This window comes from Syngnathoides biaculeatus, chromosome 10 (genome assembly GCF_019802595.1).
Source record: "Syngnathoides biaculeatus isolate LvHL_M chromosome 10, ASM1980259v1, whole genome shotgun sequence".
NCBI lineage: Eukaryota > Metazoa > Chordata > Actinopteri > Syngnathiformes > Syngnathidae > Syngnathoides > Syngnathoides biaculeatus.
In genome coordinates this window covers 6,658,520-6,682,726 of record NC_084649.1, presented here as the reverse complement: position 1 = coordinate 6,682,726, position 24,207 = coordinate 6,658,520, and the positions used below count along the sequence as shown (strand labels likewise).

Below are 24,207 nucleotides of genomic sequence, written 5' to 3'. Positions count from 1 at the left end.
CTTAACTTTCCGCGGCATAGCTGATTTGCCATTGCACACGTTGGAAATCATTGATAGAGACAAGCCCTTCTTTTGGGCTTTGATGCAAACACTGAATGATGGAGTCTGCCGTACGGATGCAAATCGCACTTTAGCTGTCAGCTGAAGTCAACACAAATTTATCAGCGTTGTTGAGATCTGATCTACTGAACGTGCTCTGAGATATCCAACACTTCAGGAGTTCTGCTGACATTTTTCAGTCCGCCCCTCAGCGGCTAGGGGTCGCTCCTGATTGAGAATATCTCTCATGAGCCCAGAACGTCAGATTTGAAGGGGCTCATTATTATCAGTGTTTCCATTAATATGCACCACATTCCCCTCCAGTCAAATAATTTCTTTAGTTGCTGCCACTTGTACTGTAAAGAAAATGGACTCTCTGTTGACTGTGTGTCTTATTACACCTTTTTCAGTTGCTTTGGTACATTCCTGAGATAGGAATGGAAATTCTTGAAACTACTGTACTTGTTCAATCTTCACATCAAATGAAAAATGTTTCATCCATTCACATTTACAACAACGCTTATCCATTTTAGTGTCATAGGGCTAGCCAACATCAGGCGAAAAGCAGACTAAATCCTGAACTAGTCCCCAGTCACAAATTGCAAACAATTCTCTCAAATTTACAGTAGTTTCCAGCATTGGCAATTGTTTTTTTCATGTGTATCGAAATGTATTATAATGGGATGCTGTGAAATACACTCACCCCCACATCATTTTCACATTTGTTCATCGCCAAAGTCTTTAAACAAGTTGTTGTAATAGATGCGTGGTTAGTGTGTTAGTCTCACAGTTCTGAGGCCCGAGGTTCAAATCCCCACGTGTGTGGAGTTTGCTTGTTTTCCCCGTGCCTGCGTGGATTTTTTCTGGGCACTCCGGTTTCCTCCCACATTCCAAAAACATGCAACATTAATCGGACACTCTAAATTGCCCTTAGATGGGATTGTGAGTGTGACTGTTGTCTGTTTCCGTGTGCCCTAAAATTGGCTGGCAACCAGTTCAGGGTGTACCCTGCCTCCTGCCCGTTGACCGCTGGGATAGGCTCCAGCACTCCTGCGGCCCTTATGAGGATAAACTGCTTAGAAAATGGATGGATGGATGGATGGATTATATCAAGCGATAATTAACCAGTTTTGGGAACTAGTTGCACAAAAAGTTATTAATTGTAATGTGGTTGAGAATTTGTGGCCCACAAGCTAAGAATTTCAGCAGGCGTAGGAAGACAGCACTGTCAACCCAAAGTCAACTCTTTCCCAAACTTAATTATGATAATTTTGTGAATTATCTCACCTTCTTTTCTCCTGCCATTTTGTTTCGCAAGGTGACCTTTATTTGGAGTCGAAATGCAACCATACTGCAGTCTGGGCAGTGAGTGATGGGATTAGTTTTCCTTTTGATCGAGAGGAGGCAGCCTGCTTACGGCAGGGACACCACTAATTGCAGGCCTTGTGTATTGTGAAGGTCACGGGTGCCCCCCCCCCCCCTGGTTCCCCCTCTCTGTGGAACAAGATGACTTGGTCCCAAATCAACTGCTGCTTTTTAGAAAGAGCTTATTCTAATTGGTTGAGGTTTAAGGCTTGTTGGCTGTGAATATTAGCATCATACACAAGATGTAATTTCAGCCTAAAAAAGTAATTGGCTGTGTCTATGCTGATTTTTTTTTTCCAGGTAGAAAAATCATATTCACCATTTTGGGTAAGATTTTAAGGTACATTGTCATCAGTGTTAGTGTGAACGGTTGTTTGTCCATACGTATCTTGTTATTGTCTGGTGGTTAGTCCACGGTCTTCTTTCTTAAAATCTGCTGGGTTAGGCGAAAACTCACCGGTGACCCTCGTGGCAATAAACGGAATAGAAGGCTAGCTAATTGGATGGTGAGCGTTTGTTTATTTGTTGGGTACACATCACAGCTGAACTTCTATTCGCTACCACAGGGTGGCTCTAGAGGTTAAAGAATGCTATGATGGAGGCATTCTGTTATTTTGTGAGCACATTCATTAACGGCAAGCTGTTCTGTTGCTTGTCTTTTCTCGTCTAACATAATGAGTGAAATATGCATACACAGGACCTAATGCAGCTATTAACGCTTACTTTTGGAGTTTACACTCTCTCATTAAACAGTCTATTCACCCATCCATCCATCCATCCATTATCTGCTTATCCTCGCAAAGGTCACATTACTGCTGGACACTATTCCAGCCACCTTAGGGGCAGGAGGCAGGGTACACCCTGGACTGGTTGCCAAAAATCACGCAGGCACAAGGAGAACATGCAAACTCCACACTGGCGGGTCCACGATTTGAACCCTGAACCTCAGAACTGTGTGGCAGATGCTCTATCCACTAACTTTAAAATGTTGAAAACATATCTAACTTTCACCATCGCTGCATCTCTCACAGTCCTCTCGCACACTCTTGTTTCTCCCTTACTCCAGTTTGTGTTCTCACTGTAATTTTTTTTCTGTGACTTCCCCCTTCCCCTTCTGCTTACTGTGGGCACACAAAAGTCACACCTCTTGACCAGTCACGTCACAAATTGACCTCAAATGAAAATGTGCAAAATGTGAAATGAGGTCTGATCTGGGCCTGTTAGACGCCGATAATGTCTGGAGGATTGATGATTTGCACAAGGGCGAGGTGAGGATAAGATGCTGCAAGTGTTGGGAAAGAACAAAGATAAATCTCACAACCCCCACAATCCAAAGACTGGACTAGACTAGAAAATTTGTGAGGATTTAAGAGAGCAGATCCAGCAATGTGTGTAAAATATTCCATCAGCACAACTTATCATTGTATCATGATCTATTGTGCATATTTACTTTGGGAGCTGCACTATACTGACTTCTTTGAAATGAAACATTTAGTGGGAATCCTTTCTTCTGGGCATGACTGTCAGATATTGATAGCAGATAAATTGGATGATGTTCTTGCTGTGTCTGTACTGCACAGTATTTGAAATGGTTATCTGAGCCAAGAGTTCAAGGTTGCGTTTCCTGTTCACAGTGTCATTGTGGTTATCACCCCCTTGCCCTCCCGCTTTCCTTTTGTACACTGCAGGATTCGAAGTGTTTAGCCATGCTTGAGAAAGCTCCTCATCTGTGTGTAGTATGCGCTATTACTCTTTAATGGTCATAACAAAGTGGTTTATTGGCAGTATTGAAACATTAGATACGCTCTTATTAAGTGTGTGTATAGCCGGAGACTGGACCTCTGCACACATAAAATCTTAAATACCCGAGTGCTCAGAGGCAGCAGCTCTCATAACATGTTGCTGTACTCCAGAAGTCCAGACTACTGTGTAGTTTCTCTCAATTAGAACTGGCAGGGACCATTCATAACTTCCCTACAGTGAAATAAAAGATGACGTGCAATGAACCGCCACTTATTGCGGGGGATATATTCCACACCCACCCATGATAGGAAAAAATGGACAGTATAGAGGTAATATACAAAAAATAACAATTTTGCGATTGGCTGGGAACCAGTTCAAGGTGTACCCCGCCTCCTGACCGAAGATGGCTGGGATGGGCACTAGCACTCTTGTGACCCTTGTGAGGATAAGCGTTTCGGATAATGAATGGAAAAAGTTTCAACTCATACTGCAATTTTCACACGTCAGAAATTCAGAAATTTTTGTTTGGTGGATGTTTGTAAGTTGTATTCAAAAGCTTTGATGCAACTTGATATGGGTCACCACTCTAGATCTACAGTATGTACTGTACAGTATTTAAATTACAGTATCTACTGGCAACACACACCTCCCTCAGTTTGTTTGTCATCAGTTTTTGTTTTATTCAACATTTTAATGGGTCATTCATATTTGTTTGTATGAATGAATGAACTCCAACAGCTGTCTCAGCCTCAGACACGGGAGTATATGTGTGTGTGTGTGTGTGTGTAAGTGTGTGTGTGTGTGGGGGGGGCGCTTGGGGGGTGAATGAAAGTGCAGGTATGATAGCACAGGGACACTCTGAGAGCAAAGGATCAATGACGGTTCTCTGTGGAGAAGAGAACAAACAAACTTTAAATCAGAAAAGATGAGTGGGGCCATGGCCTGCAGAAATAGGATCCTCTGCAGAGTGTGTTTGTCTGTGTTTTTGTGTCTGCCTGCAAGGGCCATTGAGCTGAGCGCGGAAAGTTCTGGAGTATGTGTAAAGTCACGTACATAAATGACACTTGAGCTCATGGCTCAGTCTCACCCTGCTGTTCATGGGACTGCAAAGAGGCTTATACGTTGCAGTGTCGCTTGCAGGGTTTACTCAGGAAATGTTTGAGAGGCCAAGAGGTGCACAACAAAACTAAAGATAAGTCCTTGGGAATCCCTTCGGAAACCATTAGGGAAGATTACCTTTGACCAATCATTCCTGGTTTACACGTTATCTTCATATTTTCTGTCTGCACATGTGCTCAGTGGTGAAAATGCCCCTAATCGTTAGGACTGTATTTCCTCAAAAGCAGCCCCTGCTGTTTGATTTCTTGGCTAAAGCATTCTTCTTTTTCCCCACAGGAAAAATAAAGGGTGGTTATTGTAATGATCTCAGATGCAGTAAACAAGTATTAAAGATGATTTTACATTGTGTGAAGATGCCACTGGCGGTGCAGTTCTTTATTTTTATGTTCTGAGGAAGTATGCACTTTCAGATTAATCTGCTTCTCTCCTGCTAGTCTATGTTCTTATCATTTCTCTGCATGATCTTGTTATTTTATTTCATTTCTTTACGCTCTTGTCTTGAAATATATCCATCCATCATTACCTGAGCCCCCTATCCTCTCAAGGGTCGTGGGGTCTTGTAAAATAATGACGTATTGTTGTGATCGATAATCAGTACAGGAGTGCCCGGAGAAAATCCATGCAGCCACAGGGAAAACATGCAAACTTCACACAGGTGGGGTCAGGATTTGAACTCCAGTCCTCAGAACTGTGAGCCCAATGCCCTAGAGGTGCGCCACCGAGGGTTACACCAATTGTAATTTATTTTGTCCCAAGTGGGACTCCAACAAAACAGTTTCCTAGAAAAATAACTATTTGCTAGTGTCAATAAAAATTATAATATATTATATTATAATATATATTTATAATAATTATTATAAAGATATATTTATTGTATTCCATATTTGAGCAGGTATACATAAATCATAAAAAGGCTAGTTTACAGTGGGATTGGGAAGAAATAGCTTAAATTTAGAAACTTCACACATGTGCACACCTTGATACAGTTTGTTCACCAGGCATGGACACTCTGTGTTAAATGTACATGACTTTAAATGCAGCCTTGTCCCTCATTAGTGTCACGAGAATGTTACAATTAACTTGCAGTTCTCCAAGGAGGTTTGTATAAAATCAAGGTAGCTTTTAAGATGTTTGCACAAGAGAGGTTTCAGCTGAAATGCAATTATACTTAAAAGGTGACATTACACAACACACTTGCATGCACGTGCACTCAAACGGACTCGCTACTTTTATTTTTTTTTCTTCCTTCATCTGACATCAAGAGCAACAGATATATTTAATGAGAGCCCTTGGCACAGAATGAAACCCATTATTTTCACATTTCAAATAACTACAAATGCTTTCAATGTTTGGAATCAACAAAGGGAAAATAAATATACAAGTTCTACCACCAACTGTTTGAATGTCTTTGAATTTGAGGTAAGTGACATCTGTCTCCATCGGTGTGTCTGTGTCCAGTCTCCTACCAGGTGAAGCAGGGGACATGTGAGGTTGTGGCTGTCCATCGCTGCTGTAATAAGAATAAGATTGAGGAGCGTTCCCAAACTGTCAAGTGTTCCTGTTTCCCCGGGCAAGTTGCTGGCACCACCAGAGCCAGACCCTCATGTGTGGAAGGTAAAAAACAAAAACAAAAAATAGTAATCACTTCACAACATTGGAGTATGTGTAACAATATAGGCAATCCTGGTCAGATAGCATCATTCAGAAGGAAACATTCATCCCCTTTCAAGTGCTTCCTCTCTGGAGGGTTGCGGGTGACCCAGCTGATTTTGGGTGAGAGGCGGGGAACACCCTGAACTGGTCACCAGCTAACACCTGACCAACAACAAAAAAAAAAATATCTGACCTTAAGATCAGAAATTTCAGCTTCATGTTAAGGTATCTGATTTGATTTAAGACACAATTCCATGTTAAACAAACCTGCATAGTTCATTTGGACAGCTTGTCTTGACCATCGCAATTTCATAATGAAGTCAGGAAATAATCATGATTTAATAGTAATAATAATAATATAAATATTTATCATGGGGATGGCACAACTGGTTAGAGCATCTGCCTCACAGTTTTGAGGACTGGGGTTCAAATCCCGGCCCCGCCTGTGTGGAGTTTGCATGTTCTTCCCATGCCTGTGTGGGTTTTCTTGGGGCACTCTGCTTTCCTCCCGCACCCTAAAAATATGCATTCATTGGAGACTCCATATTGCCCATTGGTGTGATTGTCAGTGCAGTTGTTTGTCTCCATGTGCCCTAGGATTGGCTGGCAAACAGTTCAGGGTGTACCCCGCCTCCTGCCAGTTGACAGCTGGGACAAGCTCCAGCACACTCCCCGTGACCCTTGTGAGGATAAGCGGCTCAGAAAATGGATGATTGGATTTTAATAATGGTCTATACTCCTTAATAAAACACATACACACACGCATCACACTTTGGTGTTATTAATCCTATACCATCATGAGACCAGTAGAAGGTGCTTTTCACATTTAAATCACAAACGTACCTCATCTTCTAGTTCATTTTAATTTTTCATTTCACGCAATAAAGAACTAGATTTGTTGTTTAACCTCTTTTGATGAGATCTTAAATAGGAGCAATGGGTTGATAATGATAAAACCAAGCAACTGTAGTCACAATGATTTGTTTTGTAACAGAAGCGCAAATAAATAAGGGACATTGTGAGATGTTTGGTGGAGCTTTTATACAAAGTTTTCCAATAGGAAAGAAGACACCAATTAAAAGCACATCCAAAAATAAGAGGGATGATGATTAAAAGTCTCTCAGTGACAAATTATTTTAGATGAGGATGGGTGAATCTTAATTGCTCCCTTCCACATTTGTGCACACACGCCACGATTGTCTGAGTCTTGCAATTGATTCAAATCTCGCCTCTCAATCTCGCTGCCTCGCACTTGCAAATCCAGTGCTGAGCAGCACTCATCTCCCGAGTCACGCTCGACCTCGGAGTTCGCGCTTCCAAACGATCCACCCTCAGCCACACACCCGAGCACGCCAGCACCTCTCCCACACTCCTCCGTTGAAAGAGAGAGACAAACCCCACTCTGTTGCCAACCAGTGTGGAATGGCCATGGTGTAAATGGACTTGCATTATTGATGGAGCTGAAACAGGAGCAAACAGCAGCAAGTCCTTTTACCGGCTGCAGCCTGGCAAGAATCATTACTGTGAATGAAACTTTTTTTCTAAATAACTATTATAGTTTATTTTTCCTTGTAATAAAAAAGCCATCATGTTGATTTTATAATATAACTAGCGCTGTGTGATAAAGTCAGTGCAGCACACATAACACCAAACCTGGAAAACAGGTTAGCAAACTTCCTGTTTATGCTATGCTAATGAGTATAACTACTTTACATAACTTTGAAAATGAACTTGTTAAAATGTTCTTTTTCAAACAATACATCCATCCATTTGTCAAGCCGCTTATCCTCAGAAGGGTCGTGGCAGTGCTGGAGCCTATTCCAGCTGTCATTGGGCAGGAGGCAGGGTACACCCTCAACTGGTTGCCAGCCAATCGTAGGGCACAAAGAAACAATCAACCATTCACACCTAGGGGAAATTTAGAGTCTTCTATTCAGGCATGTTTTTAGAATGTGAGAGTAAACCGAAGTGCCTGGAGAAAACCAGAATGGTGAAGCATTACGTAAATAACAGTAAGAAAGTCAGTCATACAGCTAGAAAAAGATATCAAGAGCTACATCTGGCAATATTCTGGAGGAAAAACACTGCTTGTTTTCTGGAATAAACTACAGTCAATCCCAGTTTATTGCAGGGGATAGATTGGAAAGTGTTCATCCAAAGAATTCCATACCGGATCGGTTGTGGCCTGTGCTGCCAATGTCTGCCACTAACTGACAGGGCACCAGTGGAAATTCAACTAAACTTGGATTGAAGATGAAGGAAGTGGAATAGGGATTTTTAGAGAGAAAGAGAATATATATATATATATATATATACTGTGTGTCCAGGAGAGCAGGTGGAAAGGCAGTAAGACAGTAAGTTCAGGCACAGGGTTCAAATAACTTTGCTATGGTGCAGATGGGCGGCACGGTGACGCAGCTGTAGAGCGTTAGCCTCACAGTTCTGTGGACTGGGGTTCAAATCCCGGCCCTACCTATGTGGAGTTTGCTTGTTCTCCCCGTCCCTGCGTGTGTTTTTCTCTGGGAACTCTGGTTTCCTCCCACACTCCGAAAACATGCTTTAATTTGACATTCTAAATTCCCTCTAGGTGTAATTGTGAGTGCGGCTGTTGTCTGTCTCTATGTGCCCTGCGATTGGCTGGCAACCAGTTCAGGGTGTACCTTGCCTCCTGCCCGATGACAGCTGAGATTAGCTTCAGCACTCCCCCAATCCTTGTCAGGATAAACGGGTCAGAAAATGGATGGATGGTGTAAATGGGAAAATAAATTGTTTTTTTTTAAGGAAGAGTTGGCTGAGAATGTCTTGAACATGAAAAGAATATGAATTGACCCCTCCGTACAGGGCACTTAACCACGCCTCCCGAAGTGACGTCACGCCACGTGCGCTGACGTAAGACAAACAATTCGTAAAAAATGGCAAATACAATAAAATACAATACATTGTTAACTGAGACAGACGCCATGCTTCTGATTTCATTCAAATCAACGATATATTATAGATTCTAAATACAATAAATTCTGAACTGAGAGAGAGGCTGTGCTTCTGATTTCATTCAATCATTCACACGTAGCAATGTTATGCTAGCGAAGAACGTCTCATTCATTTATACGAGACGTGTATTAAAAATCAAATTTAGGGCATATCTTCGTGCAAATACAGTCTGGTTAAGCTTCTGCCACGAGCCAGCAAAAAAGCGACACGTTTGTGCAGTCCGATCATCGCTAAATATCGCTCAACAAAGAATAAGTGTCAATCGTTCACACGCAGCAGTGTTATGCTAGCGAAGAACTTCGAATTCATTTATACGAGACATGTATTGAAAATCAAATATAGGGCATACCTTCGTGCAAACAAATGTGTTCCGGTTGATATTAGATTGATTTAGTTGATGATGCGGTCTTCCACAAAGTTTGATCCATCGAAGGCATTTTTCGTACTGGGTCTTCGGTTTTGGAAAAGGTACGAATCGAACTCCACCAACTAGCCTTTCAGGATACCTGTCGTCACTATTACAAAGTTCGTGACTACACCTCTTAACCATATTTTTTGTAAAATAACCCAAATACGCGATAAAACGCTAACAAAACCTATAGCGGACCATGCAATGTTGTCTGAGAAAATGGCGGGAGCAAAAACGGGCTTTGGTTTATGCAGATCTCTGGCCTCTGATTGGTCAGTGACGCGGATTGCGCAATATCCACGGAGGGGTCAATTGAGTGATGAGGCTGAAACTTGAAATTGAGATTCTTATGTTTAATGTGTGTACCCCACGACTTACTAGCGACCAGTTCAGGGTGTAGTTTGCCTTTCACCCAACGGATAAGAAACGATAGGGTTCAGCGCCCGTAACCCTGAACAGGATAAACAATGTTGAGAATGGAACCATGGATGGATGGATGGATGGATGGATGTATGGATGGAGAGTCAAGGAGAAAAGTGTGGTGGACCGAGAAGTAGCAGCCTGGAGGTCCCTTCGTGTTTGCTGACAGATGAGGTTAGACTGGAATCCCCTTGGAGCATGATGTTAGCAGATGACATTGTGATATGCAGTGAAAGCAGGGAGCAGGTGGAGAAACAATTGAAGAGTTTGTTTTCAAAACGAGACATAGGCTTTTTTTTCAGATTTACAAAACTCGCGCCAAAATTATCCAGCTCCGAATGCATAATTTTGGCGCGAGTTTCGTAAATCTGAAAAAAGTGCCTATGTCTCGTTTTGAAAACAAACTCTTCAATTGCAAAGATGGAGGCATGTACTGGAAAGGAGAGGAATGAAGATTAGCTGAAGCAAGACAGAATATACTGTATGTGCATCAATGGGAGGGATGAGGAGGAAGAATGAGGGTGCAGGTAGAAGAGATAGAGAGGGTTCATGACTTCAAATACTTAGGATCAACAATCCAGGGCAATCGCGAGTGTCATAAGGAAGTGAAGAAACTGGTTGGAATGGGTGAAGGTGGGTGTCAGGTGTGTCATCTGACCGAAGAGTCAGCCATGATCTAAAGATTGGCAACACTGGCAAGTGAAGAGACTACAGGAAGCCAAGCTGCAGGTGGCGGAATGTTTAGGTTCTCTCTAGGAGTGATCAAAAGCTTGGTCCTCCTAGAGGGGCTCAGTGTTTTGCCACTACTTCTCTGCATTCGCCGGAGCCAGATGAGGTGCCTCAGCCATCTGGTTAGGATTTGTCCTGGAGGCCTCCCTGGTGAAGTGTTTCGGGCACGTTCCATTGGTAAGAGGCCCCGAGGAAAGACCCAGAACCTGTCAAGGGGACTATGTCTCACAGAAGAAGACAGTTGGGTGGATGCATGTTTTCAAAATGTAGGAAGCGGGTAGAGTACTGCAAGAAAACCCACATGAGCAGAACCCTACCATTAGTGGATTGGACCACTTGCCAGGTCAACATGCCATTACTTCATTTTGTGGTATCTGTCTTGCTCCAACTCTAACATGACTGAATCAAATTTGTGTATCTTGGCAAAGATGTTTGTTCCACAAAGAATTTGCCTTGGGAAGTTAGTAAAAAATCAACAACATTTGGTCATTTGATCCATCCATTCCCTGTATCGCGTATCTTCATTGGTGTGCTGAATCCAATCCCGTTCAGTTTGCGCGAGAGGCAAAGTGCACCCTGAAATGTTGGCCAGCCAATGCACAGCTACACGAGCACGATTCACACCTACGGACAATTTCAAGTTCTCAATTAAACTAAAATTCCTGTCTTTGGAATGTGGGAGGAAACCAGAGTACCCGCAAAAAATCCATACATTCACAGGGAGAACATGCAAGGCCCTAACAGGAAGACCATTTTTAGTAGCATCCAGTTAGTATTGAACACGTTGAGTGGTTTCTGTGATTTAAGACATCTACAGTCAAGGACTTTTGTGGAACATCTGCTGGCAGTTGTTTACTAAAGTGTCTGATCTACTCTCAGTCCTGTTATGGTCACGCTGCTCGTTTTTCCTCGTGTGTGTGCTTATGTGTAGCTGTGTAATCTATTTCTTGCTGGGTTTTACTCCACCCTTGTGTATTCTTGTAATGCACACACTGTCCCTCCATGTGAGTCAATCATAATAGAAAGAACAGTGACCCTATCTTCAATTACCTCAGGATCGCTGTGCTGTCCAGTTACCAAGCCTGAGGGTTTTCGGTTGGACTGCTTATCTTATGTGCAGCATAAGTGTTTGTGCATGTGTGTTTATGTGTTCGAATGTGTATATGTGTTTCGTATTTGAACCACGCACACGCCAATACACGCACACAAGGCTGTGTTGGCCTATTGAGTGAAGCCCTTTGTTAAATATTCATGGACAAAAACCTCAAGACATCCGCACCCTATTGAACATGGCTGTGTTATGCCTTACACCAGTCCTCATCCACCTCCAGAATAACCGTTTAATTCACCATTTTGTGCATAAACGGAGCCATTCTATTGTATTCTCTATCTTGTGATAATAAGGGTGACAGGTCCCCGAAAATCCCATTCAACTCGTAAAATGAATCCTATGACATGTTTCCCTTTTTTCATGTTGTTGTTTGAAGCAAAATCAAACTGTCTGACCTTAAATTGCGTATACATGCTCAAATGAATAATTATTCACTTTTAACTATTCACATCAAGCACTTCATGCCAAAATAGCGCATCTTATTTTTTATTGAGGCAGCACTGTAATATGAGTGGTTAGTATGTGGTCTGCCTCACAGGTTTGAATATCGGCTAAGGCTCTGAAACAATGGCGTTTACATGCTCTCCCCATGTTAGCATTTTTTTTTTTTTTTACTTGGACGTCTTGCCGATCATCAACTGAAATAGGTTTCAGCTCAACCGTGATAAATGGAAAGATGGATATTCATACCAAGAGCTTACAGTACATAAAATACTGTAAAGGCGTCACTAATGAGGAGAACAACATGTATCCTCCTATGTACACTGATCATGTTGCACACATCACAGCTTCAACGAGAGTGATACAGACCTTAGCCAAAGTTGAAAACAGACCGCTTAGTATAATTTACATTCTCAAATAGATGTTGACTTTATGTGTAGGTGAATGCAAAGGCACGTGTGCAGTGGGACAAACAAATACTTTGTTTATTGATTTCAACTCGTACTGATGTGCCCACGACTCTTTAGCTGTACCTGACTCGTGTTTGCCAGGATGAAGACAGAAATGAAAACATAGATCTGCGGTCCACTTGTCTTTTGTGCTTGTTGATGCTTTCCCTTCGTAGAGTCACAGGGCAGCCGATTTAATGACGCAATGAACATTGAATCAAACCAGTGACAGACTCACGGGCCACTCCCGATTAGTTGCTGATTGAATTCAAGGACAGATGAGAATACTTTGTTAATGAGTCAAAATATGTATACACTTGTTGCTCCTTGTTTATTGTGAAGGTTAGGTTCGGGACCACCACCACAAATAGTGACACTGTCTTGAAATCCAATGTTGTCTAAAAAAAATACCATTATTACTGCTATTATTAAACTAACTAACTACTTCAAACATTTAGTTTACTTCACCTTTGCCAAGCAGTATTTTAAAAGTGTTTTGATGAGATGCTCCACTATAAATTTGAAAATTTCCTGCAGTGTTCCATTAACATTAATTGTTTTAATGTTTCTATATCTCTTTTATCCAGTATACCATATACAGTAGATCTAAACTAACCCCACTCTCACCCAAAGTAAATTCTATTTCTGTTTACCTGCCACGACTTGGTGCTTAACCCTTGATAGGACACAAATTCGAATACATGGGGGAAAACCCCCCAAAACATTTTAACTCCAGAATGGTTAGTGCATCAAGACAACTTTTCACTTGGTCACTCAAAAAATAATGACAGTATTGGATTTTCATTGTAGTTATACAATAAATGTATCAGTGTTGCATTACTTTCATTGGATAAAATTAGTATTTTGTTGTTGGGTGGGAGAAATAATGTACCAAGGGTTACCAAATTTGGTTCCATGCCCTACAATGATACCTAGTTTGATCCCGTTTGAACTCTAGATCATTAAATACAAGTTTTGAAAGAAAAATACATCACAAATCAATGTAAATTAATCAGTCAACATACCATAATTTTGGCACCTCATGACTTTGGTTAAAATTTTGCTCTGGTGGGCACGGCGCTGTTTTGAATGTGGATGCACTCCTCACTATGTCCACATGATGTCACAAACATTACAATCCAAATGCCAGCGAAATGCTGCAATAAGTGAACTGTTTGGAAATCACACACATGCAAACATTCACACACACAAAAAAGCATATGAAAAGGAATCATTCTCTGATTGACATCTTTGCATCAGTCAGGGAAGGCATGATGCTCTAGGCAGCCTCGTGGGCTTAAACGTCTCTGGGCCTCAATGAGAGAACCTTGGAGATATTTGAGGGGAAAACTATATGCACACCCTTGAGCTTCCTCAACACCTGCACTCTTAACAAAGCAGTGCACTGTTGATGAGCACACCTCATTTTGCGCTATTTTAGAGCCACTTTCACAGCCATAAGTATCACAATGAGGTGGTGAAATGTATGATTAAGGTGTGAGATTTTTTTTTAAACTGGCATAAACAATATGTATCGTAGCTAAACATTGGGCAGTTGTAGAAAAAATACTGCAGTTTCTGTTATATATAGGCTACATTTGTAAACAAACAACAACAAAAAAAACATCATTCTGGCATTCAGCAAATAAAAATACCGGTAATTTGGGTACACCCAATTCACCTAAAACAATTCCGTCTGATTCTTTTTATGCATACATCTATCTGTCCATCCATCCATTTTCTTAGCTGCTTATCCTCACGAGGGTCACGGGGAGTGCCGGAGCGTATTCCAGCTGTCATCGGGCAGGAGGTGGGGTACACCCTGAACTGGTTCCCAGTCAATCGCAGGGCACATGGAGACTGAAAACAGCCGCACTCACAATTACACCTAAGGGCATTTTAGAGTGTCCAATTAATGTTGCATGGTTTTGGGATGTGGGTGTGAGTGCCCGGAGAAAACCCACGGAGGCACGGGGAGAGCATGCAAACTCCACACAGGCGGGGCTGGGATCGAACCTTAGACCTCAGAATTGTGAGGCCAACAACGTACAGCTGCTCCACCGTGCCGCCTCTTTTGATACAGCCAAGATTAAAAACATTGGCAGCCCTAGTTTTTGAGCATGACAGGATGTGTAAGTAGTGGTGTTTGAATCTGTGTTGTATTTAAGGAAGGGACAAAAAAGGTCAGGAGGTGGTCAATTTCAACTCATGAAGATGTCAGAAGCGCAGGTCTACTTGCAGCCTCGCCGTTAGTGCAATGAATGATGGAGTTAGCCACGATCACACTTAACTTTTGCCTGGAAAACAACAATACGAATGCAAAAGTAAATGAGACGAGATCTAAATCAAAAAGGATATGTAATATAAATTAGTTATGTAGATCCCTCAATGTTTAATTAGCGCGACACACTATCTTAAATGTTCCACATTTCGACCTGGAGGGTGTTTAATGAGACTACTTCAGGTTGTCGCCATTTAAAAAACGGTTATGATGCAATGAGTTAAAATGTCACATTCATAACAGCTAATTTAACTTTTACATAGACAGTAATTTCAGTGATTACATTTACTCGTGGAATGTGTGATGTAATTTATGGTGTAGTGGTATACTTTTCTGACTTTGGAGTAGATTTCAAATTATGATGCACCACAGTGACATGACATGTGTTGAGGCAATGCACCCAAAGTTATGTAGAGATATTGGAAGAATATTACCCCATATGCAGAAGGCTAGATTAAAAAAAAATCTTCACCGAGTAAATAAAAATTCAAGCTTGCTTATCTCAGTTTAGCATAAAGATAGGAGATGAAAGGGAAAAAAAATCTATTTTGGTTCAGCCAGGCATAAGACAAGAGTGTTATCAGTAGTGGTAATAAAAAAAAAAAAAATATGGGAGAAAACAAGTGCTGCCATTTGATAGTGAAACCAGTAATCATCTGACACCTCATTCTGCACACACCCTGCTAATTCCCTGAGGTGAATATCTCAGAATTAACTGCTGACCACTACCTCTCTAATCTCTTTAACATCGATCTGTTGAGACCCGTGTCTGATCTAATCATGACATCACAAACTGAGCTCTGAAGCTGGTTTGTTTTTGGCCTTGACAGGCAGCCGTTGGTGTGTGGGGTCGGCCGCGCCTACCCACTACATTCTGGCATGGGATAAGTTGTAAGGAAGTCAAAGCGCTCACAGGCCATTAGCGCTAAATAACACTCAAAGCACCATCATCAGCACCATAATGGAGACATTAACAAGCATTACACAGCCATTGGTTTTTAGAACCGCTAACTGCCGCTGAGCTCATGCATCATAACAGCCTGTTAAATGTTACTCTTTGTAATGCACGAAGCTGTGACTTTTATATGAACATGTAAACTATATGTGGCTTTTCTTTTCTTTTTTTTTTCCTGTGGGCCTCCTTGCTTGATCATTCATTTTGTTTCATTTGAACATCATACACATGTAAAGTGAAATTAAATACTGTACAGCAAAATAATATCGGGTGAAGCCACTCACCCTTTGAAGATTGCTGACAAGACACAAAGGATTGGGAACAAGAAGGTGTTTTGGATAGAAGAATATGTCTTATGCAATGTGGTTCTTCTGTCAATACATACTGCTTAGGTCAACTTGACATCTGCCTGGTAGAATGAAGTTTTATTATAGATATGTACTGAACGACTGAGAAGCTAAACTCTTAGAATCTATAGGCTTTCTAAGCGCAGAAAAGATGATTGTAATATCTCAACATTGTGACACAAATGTGTAAAAATAAGATAACCACTGTTGATACTAAAATGTAACAATAACAAAAAACTATTCCCAACTTTACAAACATATGGTACAATCCAGCTTACCATGACTGTGATTAAGATAAACATAATATAGTGTAATCGATGCAAGCAAGTGCTTATTTGAAATTCGGAGCATTATTGTGAATGTTATATTGTGTTATGTCTGAAAAACAGCCCCAATTTCCCACCTTGTTATTACGTCTCATGTCATAATGCAGTCCAGTCAATGACTTGCTGTCTTTTTTTTCTACATTTCCCGCCCTTTGCTTTTTCAGCCTCCATTGTAGCCCAAAAATGGTGGTGCCAGATGCAGCCATGCATGGATGGAGAAGAATGTAAGGTCTTACCTGACTTGACTGGCTGGTCCTGCAGCACTGGCAATAAAGTCAAAACCACTAAGGTGAGAGTCTGTACTGTACTTGCATTTGATCAAGTGTGGAAGTGCCTTCCTGTCATTCTTCTACTTGATGTATGTCAGTTTAAAGAAGCAAGTAGGTCTCGGTAAATTGTATTAATCAACATTTTGTGGAACTATTCTACTACTATTCTAAAGTCGCATAAAACGTAAAAAGTGGAAATGCCATCATGTGTGACTTCGCCATATGTTGCATGTTTTCCAACATCTTCAGCACATTTTACCAGAGCTCAGCTCAGTGAGCTGACTTCAGAGTTGTATAATGCTTTATCCATCCATTTTCAACACCGCTTATCCTAGTTCGGGTCACGGGGTGCTGGAGCTGCTTAAAGCTGACTTTGAGCGAATGATGGACCACTCCCTGAACTGGCCTCCCGTTAGTCGCAAGGCATATTCACCGTCAATGAGTAGGAACTGAACTCACTCTGCCTGTTCCAAAGTCAGGCGAGTGTACAGCTACATCATCAGTGATGGTTGTATAATGCTTTATTTGTCGGTATGCATCATTTGACTGCATTTGTCCCCTGTGACTTGCTGGTTACTAGCCTCAACTGTATTCACCTGAAGTCAGCTGAGATCTCTAGCTCCCTAAAGATAAGTGGTATAAAAAATGGTTGGATGGATGGATGGACGAATGACACCCGTCCACACTGGGTACTCAGGGCAATATAGTTAATTTAAGGGCAAATCCAGTACTTTGCATGAACAGTGTATACAATAGGTCATGTAATATGTACCCTAGTTTGAAAATATGATGTTAAATCCTCTCTCATTTAATAGTGGTTTGAGAAGATTTTTATCGACAATTATGAATTTTTAGGGGCGCTGCCATTTTCGGGAGTCACATGACCTACGTGCGCGGATGTGACGTGTACCGTGCCGCAACAAAGGCTCGATTACATGGGACACCATTTATGCCCAGCACTGATTTCTCGAATTTATCCTCATCTGATGAAGAAATAGCAGTATCGGTTGAATGGGAAGATGGAGCAATACTTCCATACAGATCTGAACCTGTGGCTGTAATTAATGTTGAATATTCGAATGGTTCTTCGGGCGGAATGACGCGGAGTCTGACTACTCGGAGGCCTGCGCGTGACATAAGTGCGTAAACAATGGCCTCTGGGAGCTCCGGGCCGGCAGCCGTGGATGGTCCTTCGGACGGGAATGACGCGGAGTCTGAGGCGAGCTTCCAGGCGGCAGAGGCTTGGGAAAGGCCTCCGCCGCCACCGAAGCTCTGCTAAAGGCCTCCGCCGAAGGCGGGCCAAGAGTTCCGGCCGTGGACCGTGACATTACCACGTCACACACACGCACGTAGGTCATGTGACACACGAAAATGGCAGTGCACCTGAAAATTTGTAATTGTCGATAAAAATCTTCTCAAAACACTATTAAATGAGAGAGGATTTAACATCTTATTATCAAAATAGGGTACATTTTACATGACCTATTCGATACACTGTTCATGCAAAGCACTGGATTTCCCCTTTAAGTCAATAAAATGAAGAACACTGGAAAATCAGGGACATTTTGTCTTTGATACCATGTTGTGAAAAAACATTGCTCCCCCTTCAGAAATTCTTAAGATTTTTTTGCATAACTTTACTGTTTAAGATCATCAAAGCATTAGAAATATCAGACAACGATAACTCAAGTAAAAATAATTTCAGTCATTATATAGTGATTTAATTTACAAAGGAAAAAGAATATTCAAAGCTACCTGACGCTGTGTGAAAAGGTAATGACCCCTGTTGCCAACTCATGAATTAACCGTGGCTAATCAGATTTTTAGGTTCAGTTTCATTGACCACACTCAAGCTTGGTTACACCCAGACCTGTTCAATCAAGAAATTACTTAAAATAAAACCGTAGCACGGAAGAACAATTTCTCCCCTGCCGACTCTGCATGCATGTTCTGTTAACTCATGTTCCGTGTTGCCACATAAAAATAGAACTGCAATCATTTGATTGTAAAGACCTGCTTATCAGGCCAGTAATCTCATTTTACATCTAAATATTCCTCCAAAAATAAACTTCATAAATATCTTACAGCTTGAGTAATATTTGATGCAGCTGAGAGAGGCCTTGATCTTGGACTAAAGTGATTTATTTTTTCTTCTCTGAGTAATAGCTTGTCTGAATTAATGTCTGGTAAACTTTGCCTTTTCACAATTATATGAGCTACAGATCATATAACACGCGAGCTTAATCTTGTAAAATAATAAAATACAATAAAAAAAAAAGGCAAACAATTGCAAACAGTAGTATGCGTGTCACTTGTAACAATTCAATAGGTCAGCATGTTACATTGTCTTCTTTGGTCAAGGCTCCGTCACACCATGACGTTCTGGTCAACGTCCTCTGAACATTTCAATCGTTCTATTTTTCAGCGTTCTCAAACGCGGATGACACATGTGGCGTGTGATTAACGTGTGTCTAACGCATGACTTAAAGTGTGTCTAATGCACGAAAAGCGTGTCACAGCGACCAAATAAGATACCCCTAAAAACCTTTAGCGTGTGCAAATGTGTCATTGGGGCGCGACGAGCGATTTGTCAAGTGTGTTGAGCGTGTGACCAATGGGTGAATAACGACAGAAAAGCGTTTTGCTGGCGTGGAATTTTTACAGTGGAACCGGCACTAAAACGTTGGAAAGTTCATAGTCACTTCAGTTGTTGTCGTGAGTTAGAACAGTGAGCATCATGCCGCCGAGAAGAAAAAAAGTTAGGGTGCGGACTTCAGCAACTAGCGATGCTAGTAAGAAAGCTAAGCCTCTTTCATCACGAGCAATGTGTTTGGAGGAAAAACAACAGCAGTAGGAAGAGCACGTCCTCGAAGTCACGCACCATGTGACACCCCCTGGGGACCCTAAACACCTTGCAAACCCCAGTGAGGACGGTCCGACAAAGAGACAAAAGAAGCAGAGAAAGGATTGCAGGATCCTGGACCGGGCTGTTGAGGATAGTCTGGTGGAGTTTTTCCGCGAAAAAAAAAATGCTACTTTCTGGATCTTCCATGGTAGGTGCTCTCTACTGGAGCTTAATATTAAATGGACCTTGCTTTTACAAAGCATCGGTTTATATACCCATATGCATGGAAGTTCGGGAAACGCTCGAATGACGCTCAATGGACACTAAACGACGTTTGTTTCACTATGGTTACACCCTGCGTGCGCTAGGGGATTGTTCAGTGGTCGTTGACAGGCTGCCAGTGAGTCGTTCACTGCAAAGCAAACGATTAAGTAACAACCAAGTAAAGCTAGAATTACGACTGACTAACGATAGGCAAACGCGTGCAACGCTCGGCGAACCTTACTAAAACGTTCCACGAATGTTCTTGAACGTTCTGCAATGTTTAAAATTAAACGTTGATGAACGCTTGTCCCGGTGAGAACTTTTGTGCATGTTCAAAACTTTTTTTCTGGACCGGCGTTCTCCGCCGATTCCCAGCGATCATTGACGTTCACTGGCATGGAAACAACACTACTCTTGGGCTATCCCGGCGACCATGGGCGACTACCAACGTTTCCTCAAACGCTATAGGACGCTGACCAGAACGTCATGGTGTGACGAGGCCATCAGGTTGGAGACCTCTGCACACTGCACATAAGCAGCATTTTGAGGGCTTCATGATGATTCATCTGCAGGGTCCTTTTTGGGCGTTTCTAAGCTGTCGACGTGTGGAAGTTAATTTGCGTCAGCGGCATCTCAGGTGTGAGCGCGACTTGGCATGGTGGGGAAAGGAGAACAGGTGTGCTTAATTTACACAGGTGTAAAGAGAAAGAGTTGTGAGGGAACCTGCACTGGCGCCATAAGAGTAATTGCTCAAGAGATGGCATAACAGCACAACATCTGTCGCATTCATTAGAATGCATTATGACTGGGGCCTTCCGCAGAGGTTTTACAATTAAGGGTCGTAATGAAGTTGGTAAGTAGGATAGACTGAGGAACAGAGGCACTGCTGGGCTCAGCCAGCCAGAGGCAGAGGATTTAATGACCCCGGGCCTAACAACAACTCTGGGACCAATAGGACAATTATCCTGATCCTGTTGCCTCTCCCCTCCACATCTGTCTGTTTTGTCACTCCCACCGTGTTGCTAACCGATCAGGTGAGAGGCGAAGAGGAGGTGAAGGGCTCATTGCATCAGTGGTACTTCATTTGCATACACAAGGTGATTCGGGATCAGTCAACTGTTACTTGTGAGATCGGCAGATGTAACTGACGATCGTGGCGACGAGACTTTGACTCCATGGCAACCGTTTGCACGGCCCTGCTCTAGCGCTCGGTCTCTCATTATTCTCCTGCGTTTCTCCTTCCACTCATGACCTCCCTTCACTACCTCAACATTACTTTCACCATGGTTATCAGTTTCTGTCCAGACCTCTTTCCTCCCACACGGCGTTGGTGTGCTGTAGAAAAATGTATGGAATTTGACTGACCGCAGCAACGCTGGAAGACTCTTTGAATAAGGAATGTGCTGCAAGCTAGTACATACTGTAGTAAAAACCTTTTTTTTCCCCCACAGCTTTGGAGAGAACTGTATCCATTGCTACTATAGTGTGGTACTTATAGGCACTTAGCAATTTGCTGTTGCTGGTCTTGGCAGAAAATATAACATATATTGACACAACAATGATGACACTTTTTTTTCTCCACTAGAGGAATGCTTTATTCTCATTGTTGCAGTGCAGAAACACTGAAAAGCAGTTTAGCAGCTTTATGTTAAGCAGCACCGTAAAAAAAGGTAAGCAGGCACACTAAGCCACCCTGTATAAAGTGCATCAGCAAAAACTATAGTGCATCTGGAAAGTATTCACAGCACTTCCTTATTCCCACATTTTGTTATATTAAAACCTTGTTTCATGTTTGAATATATTCATTTTTCACTTCAAATTTTGCACACAACACATATTTACAACCTAAATATTGAAAATCGGAAATCATTTCAACATTCTACTCACATCTTTTGCTCAATACTGTGTTGACACACCTTTGGCAGCAATTATAGCCTCAAGTCCTTTTGAATTGGATACTATAAGCATGCCACATCTCCCTCTGGGCAGTTTTGCCTGGTCTTCTTTGCTGCCCCTCTCCAAGTGCCATCAAGTTGCATGGGGAGTGACAGTGCACAGCCGTTTTCAGATCTTAACCAGAAATGGTCAATTGGCTCTAAGTCTGTGCTCTGGCTGACCACTCTAGGATATTCTTAATTGTCCTGAAGACCTTTGACACGTTGGCTGCGTGCTTAGGGTCAGGATGCTGTTCAAAAATTAACCCTTGCCCCACTGTGAGGTCTCTGGACATTGCTGGATCTTTTTCCCTTCAATCCTGACGACTCTTTCTGTTCTGGCAACTGAGAACATTTTCACATTTTGCTTCCATCACCATGCTTCACTTGTCGGTTTGGCATTGGGTGGGTGGGTTCTGTTGTATGGATTCAAGCTCAACATTTCATCATAATGAAACCTTTGTGAACTACCAGGCAATGTTTTATGTAAAGTTCTGAAAGAATTTATTACATTTAAGAAATAATGTGTATGAAAGCAGCACAAGAATACATGTTGAGAGCTGTGTGGTTGTTTTGTCAATATTCACTGTTTAAGAAATTGTCACCATGGCATCTTTGTAAAATGTATGTGTTTGCAATTTATATTCTGCTATTTTTATTTGCCGTTAGTTTTTGGTTTCAATCAAACTAAGACATTTGACTGTGTCATTGACATGTTCATAAACTAGTTGTGAGAAATGTGTATTCACGCTAAATTGCTATTATTACCATTATTATTTATTTATTTATTTAGGTCACGCGATAACAAGAGAGCCACTGAACCAAGAGGAAACAATTCTCCATGTGGAAAGAGTGGATGACTCATACAAACTGACGAAAAAAATGGGGAATGTAGGATGTCGCCGTATCCATCACAAAAGAAGACAGTAAATGTAACTATTACAATGCCATCCATCCCTGTGGCCATGAGAGGAGTACAACAATGGTTGCCTGGCGTGCACAAGAACTACAACTGACTCTTATTATCAACCATTGGACGCGTGGATGATGGAAATCAATTGTGAACACAGACGAAGCATTTCAAAGTGTGTCTTTCAACAAAACATTGGTGGGGACGCTGTGGGTCGGGCACCCCTGGACATAATGCCAGCCTTTTGTCACCATGTAGAGCTTATATATTGGAGCAAAGAGATAGCAGCTCATAACTAGCCAATTAGAATCAAATTGCTCTTGTGGGTCAAGTCACCACCACAAAGACTGTTTTGTGTGAGCCGATTTGCAGTTCTAATTAGGAATTGCAGTGTAGGAACATAACATATTAAAAATTCATGTATGATATTTGCACTAGTTGAAACCTTTGGGTAATGTTTTGTTTTTCCCAGCATCACCTGTATCATTCTGTGGAGGTCATGCAGAACTTTAAAATCATCTGACATTTGAAGTAGGCAACTATATGGGTGTACTGTACTGTATACATCCTGCCTCATTACATCTGAAAGGTTGTAAATGACTAGTATAAAATGGCACGATGTGAACTAGCAAATTGGGATGAACCTGTATTTTTGGTAGGTATATTTGTTCTGTGAAATCTCTGCTGTCATCTTTTCAAAGGAGATCCATAAAAGTTTTAAGCATTTGGTTTTGATGTCGTTAATATGGGATGTTTGCAGTCGTCACTGTGGACACATCAAGCGTAAATGCAAATAAACTTTCGGAACGACGGTCATTTGGAACTCCCTTTAAGAGAAATTGGAGGGGTTTTGTGCATGCGTTGACCCCCCCCCCCCCCCCCCAAACCCAGAAAGCTTTTCGGCATCAATATTTCAGTGAGATATGGTGAAATAATTGCTCTGGATAATGATATTTCCTCCATCGAGGACAATAGTGCCACCCAAACAACCATCTGAAACCTCTCTATTCATTCTCTCCCATCTCTGTGTGCTTATATTAATCCCTCGCTGGTCTCCCCTTTCCACCTTTACAATCCATACTAGTGAGTTAATTTTCCAAACCTATTGTATTTTCCACTTCAACACACATCCAATTGTGTGCCTTTCCCTAAATGTGTCTATCTGCCTGTCTGATACGTGAACGTGTCGGGTCATTGTGTCTCAGGGTTGGCCCGCCGGGGACTGTGCCTCTCCGAATGAGACTCTCTGCTTTCAGTCATGCCGCTTTATGAGCTATGATAAATCTGTAGGAGCTGAGTTGGTGCCTTTCCTGCTCCTCTGCTCAGCTCTGTGCCAGAGGGAGCTGGGAGGAAAGCAGGCCTACTAGTGGCAGCCAGCTCCAAACTCTCATTACTGAAGGGCCAGCATAGCGCCTGGCTTCTCTCGGGACCGCTGACATGGAATATTTTTTGGGCTGTGTTGCAGCACTGCAGCTTTGCCACTGTGCTCTCTCTTCGTGAGCAGCTTCTCAGCAACAATTGTCTGTTTAGAAGGAGGATGGGGAGGACTTTCTGTAGTCTGTTCTGCACTCATGTATCAACAGTCACTTCAATTTAGTCTCAGGGTC

The 24,207-nt window shown here is 42.0% G+C and overlaps 1 protein-coding gene across 1 annotated transcript in view; it reads left to right on the top strand.

The window, feature by feature from the left end:
* Positions 1-23,967, top strand: part of tafa4b (TAFA chemokine like family member 4b) — a 51,544-nt gene extending 27,577 nt beyond the window's left edge. Inside the window, exons 5-7 of the mRNA XM_061832214.1 lie at positions 5,725-5,880; positions 16,543-16,736; positions 23,806-23,967. Coding sequence (XP_061688198.1) covers positions 5,725-5,880; positions 16,543-16,736; positions 23,806-23,967 — 512 coding nt within the window. The remainder of the gene's footprint in view (positions 1-5,724; positions 5,881-16,542; positions 16,737-23,805) is intronic.
* Positions 23,968-24,207: the final 240 nt, after the last annotated feature.